Source organism: Miscanthus floridulus, chromosome 15, assembly GCF_019320115.1.
Source record: "Miscanthus floridulus cultivar M001 chromosome 15, ASM1932011v1, whole genome shotgun sequence".
Classification (NCBI taxonomy): domain Eukaryota; kingdom Viridiplantae; phylum Streptophyta; class Magnoliopsida; order Poales; family Poaceae; genus Miscanthus; species Miscanthus floridulus.
The window spans coordinates 21,228,671-21,231,975 of NC_089594.1; the positions used below are offsets into that span (position 1 = coordinate 21,228,671).

At 53.6% G+C, this 3,305-nt stretch overlaps 1 protein-coding gene across 1 annotated transcript; it reads left to right on the forward strand.

Annotated features, from left to right (window-relative positions):
* Positions 1-1,298: 1,298 nt before the first annotated feature.
* LOC136508979 (cytochrome P450 94C1-like) lies at positions 1,299-3,072 on the forward strand. The gene has a single exon (XM_066503759.1). It carries the CDS (start codon positions 1,406-1,408, stop codon positions 2,945-2,947), a length of 1,542 nt encoding a protein of 513 aa, XP_066359856.1. The 5' UTR covers positions 1,299-1,405; the 3' UTR covers positions 2,948-3,072.
* The last annotated feature ends 233 nt before the right edge of the window (positions 3,073-3,305 follow it).

The window sequence follows — 3,305 nt, forward strand, 5'->3', positions numbered from 1 at the left end:
AACTTTGGTTTGGACCATGTCAACATCCGCGGTCATTCGAAATTCTAAATTTTGAATTTTAAAAAATAGAAACTTAAAATTAAATTATGATACTCTAAATAATTTCAATAAAAAAACTTATTAGCCTCTTGATGTAGATCTTGTTGAACTCTACAATTTTCATATAAAGTTTGCCTCCATATGACTTAATATTAAAAAATTATGATTTTTAGTTAAAAACTATTAATACATGTGTCATCTTTATAGACAACCCCTTTGTGATTTATAGAGGCACTACACTTAAAAGGCACGTCTTTATCAATAGCCCTCTTCTTAAGAGGGGACCACCTCTGAAAATCATTAGATGTTTCAAGAGGCGACGACACTTTTTAGCCACATCTCTTGGGCTCTGTCTCCTAAAATTATTTCTATACTAGTGTAAGCTTGTTCACCTTACTAGTCAAATGTATTTCTATACTAGTGTAAGCTTGTTCACCTTGCTAGTCAAATGTATACCCGCCTATATTAGTTTAGGAAAATCAAATGGAGTTTAGCTGAGAAAGAAAACTGTACTGTTTTAGCCAAATGTACTTTTCTCTTGTAACGCAAACAACACAAGGATATAAGAGCTCATTGATAGCTAGCTAAAAATTAGTCAAACTTAACTCTAGTACATCTAAACAGGAGAAGAATAGGTGCGCTAATTTTTTTTAGCCAGTCTTTAATTAGTTGTTAGCTGACTAGTTAGCTAATCATAATTAATATAAGATAATTTTGAACCTCAATTAGCAACCAGCTATGTGTATCATCCGGACCTACCAACTAAAGCCCCTTTGGCACGGCTCATCCAAAACGGCTTCACCGGTGAAGCCAAAGCCGGTGAAGCCAAAAAAACTGGCTTTTCTCGGCTTCTAGTTCATTTTAACCCCGGCTTACAAAACGGTTTCACGCTACAGTGCCTCGATTTGAGCAAAATAGATAAAGCCGAAGCCAGCATAAACCATGCCAAAGAGGCACTAAGAAAGAACCGTAGGGAAGAGCGGCAGTTTAAGTATAATAACAAAAAAAGAAACTAAACTGGACTTTTTGGTGGCTATTGATGTGGACCCACCTGTCATTGACTGTTGCTGAATGACGGGAACACATGACATGAGCTGTGTACACCACGGAAAAAGGTAAAAAGGCGAATGGCAATACAAACGTTGTTTAATCCAAAAACGCACGTGGCCCATGTGCGGATTCCTCCCCGGTCCACCGCCACCCACGTTATATATAGACAGAGCCTCCTCAGTCACAGACTCACAACTCACACACACACATTTCCCTCTCCTTCCCTCGCGGCGCCGACCTGCTCCCTGTGTTGTCCAGTTGTCCACTAGCTAATTCTAGACGGGAAGAAGAAGAAGGAAGATCCCGGCGAGGCGCCATGGCAGCAGCTGATGCAGCCTTGCCCTGGGCAGCGCAGTGCGCGGGCATGGCCCTGTTCGCCTCCTCCTTCTGCTTGGTGGCGCTGGCCCTGGTGCTCATGCTCCTCCGCCGCTGGCCGTGGTGCAGCTGCCATGTCTGCCGGGCGTACCTCACGGGGTCGTGGGCGCGGGACTTCACCAACCTCGGCGACTGGTACGCGCACCTCCTCCGGGAGTCGCCCACCGGCACCGTCCACGTCCACGTGCTGGGCTGCACCGTCACCGCCAACCCGGCCAACGTCGAGTACATGCTCAAGACCAACTTCGGCAACTTCCCCAAGGGCAAGACCTTCGCCGCGCTGCTAGGGGACCTCCTCGGCGGCGGCATCTTCAACGTCGACGGCCACGCGTGGCGCCACCAGCGCAAGATGGCCAGCCTGGAGCTCGGCAGCGTCGCCGTGCGCTCCTACGCTTTCGGGATCATCGCCCAGGAGGTGGAGGCCCGCCTCATGCCACTCCTCGCCGCCGCCGCCGACGCCGGCGCGGTGGTCGACCTGCAGGACGTGTTCCGCCGCTTCGCCTTCGACACCATCTGCAAGATCTCCTTCGGCCTCGACCCGGGCTGCCTCGAGCTGGACATGCCCGTGTCCAAGCTCGCCGACGCGTTCGACACCGCCACGCGCCTCTGCGCCATGCGCGGCGCCGCGGCGTCGCCGCTGCTCTGGCGGGCCAAGCGCCTGCTCAACGTCGGCTCCGAGAGGGAGCTCAGGGAGGCCATCAAGCTCGTCGACGAGCTCGCCGCCGCCATGATCCGGGAGCGCCGCAAGCTGGGCGTCGCCAACAGCCACGACCTCCTGTCCCGCTTCATGGCCTCGGCCGGGGCCGGCGACGCGCACCACGACGTCGACGACAAGTACCTCCGCGACATCGTCGTCAGCTTCCTCCTCGCGGGGCGCGACACGGTCTCCTCCGCGCTCACCACGCTCTTCATGCTCCTGTCCAAGAACCCGGCCGTGGCGGCCGCCATGCGCGCCGAGGCCGGCGGCGACGGTGGCGACTCGGAGGCGCCGCTCACCTTCGAGCAGCTCAAGCGCCTGCACTACACCCACGCGGTGCTGTACGAGAACATGCGCCTGTTCCCGCCGGTGCAGTTCGACTCCAAGTTCTGCGCCGGGCCCGACGTGCTCCCCGACGGCACCTACGTGTCCGGCGGCACGCGCGTGATGTACCACCCCTACGCCATGGGCCGGATGCCGCGCATCTGGGGCGCCGACCACGGCGCGTTCCGCCCGGACCGGTGGCTCACCGGCGAAGGCGGCTCGTTCGTCCCGGAGAGCCTGTACAAGTACACGGTGTTCCAGGCGGGCCTCCGCGTATGCCTCGGCAAGGAGCTCGCCGTCACCGAGATGAAGGCGGTCGCGGTGGCCGTGGTGAGAGCGTTCGACGTCCAGGTCGTCGGGGACAGTGGCAGCGCCGCCTGCGCGCCAAAGTTCGTGTCGGGGCTCACCGCGTCCATCAGCGGCGGCCTCTCAGTGAGGATTAGTAGAAGAGTTCCAAGCTAGAGATTCTTGTTTTCTTTCTTCAAAAAAAAAAAAAGAAAAAGAAAAAAAGAAGTAGAGAGTAGATCAGTAGAGTTGTTTCGCGGATAATGTACATAGCAAGTTGAATCAAAAGTCCCATTCACGAATTCCATCCACGATCCATTTGGTGTGCACTTTTCTGATGCTGCAAGCCTGCAAGTCTGCAACAGAAAGCAAACTGTCATCACCACTGTTTGATGAGGCCACTTCCACTGGCCTGCCTGTTAGCTAACCGTTCCGTGATTCAGTTCCCTTTTCTTCTTTCTAGATCTCTGTTTCAGCTTACTTTATTTCAGAAGAAGCCAACTTAAGTTGCAGAGATTTTCAGTCACTTGCCATG

Coding starts and splice junctions, on each gene's coding strand:
- LOC136508979 (XM_066503759.1), top strand. CDS start 1,406: ATGGCAGCAGCTGATGCAGCCTTGCCCTGGGCAGCGCAGTGCGCGGGC.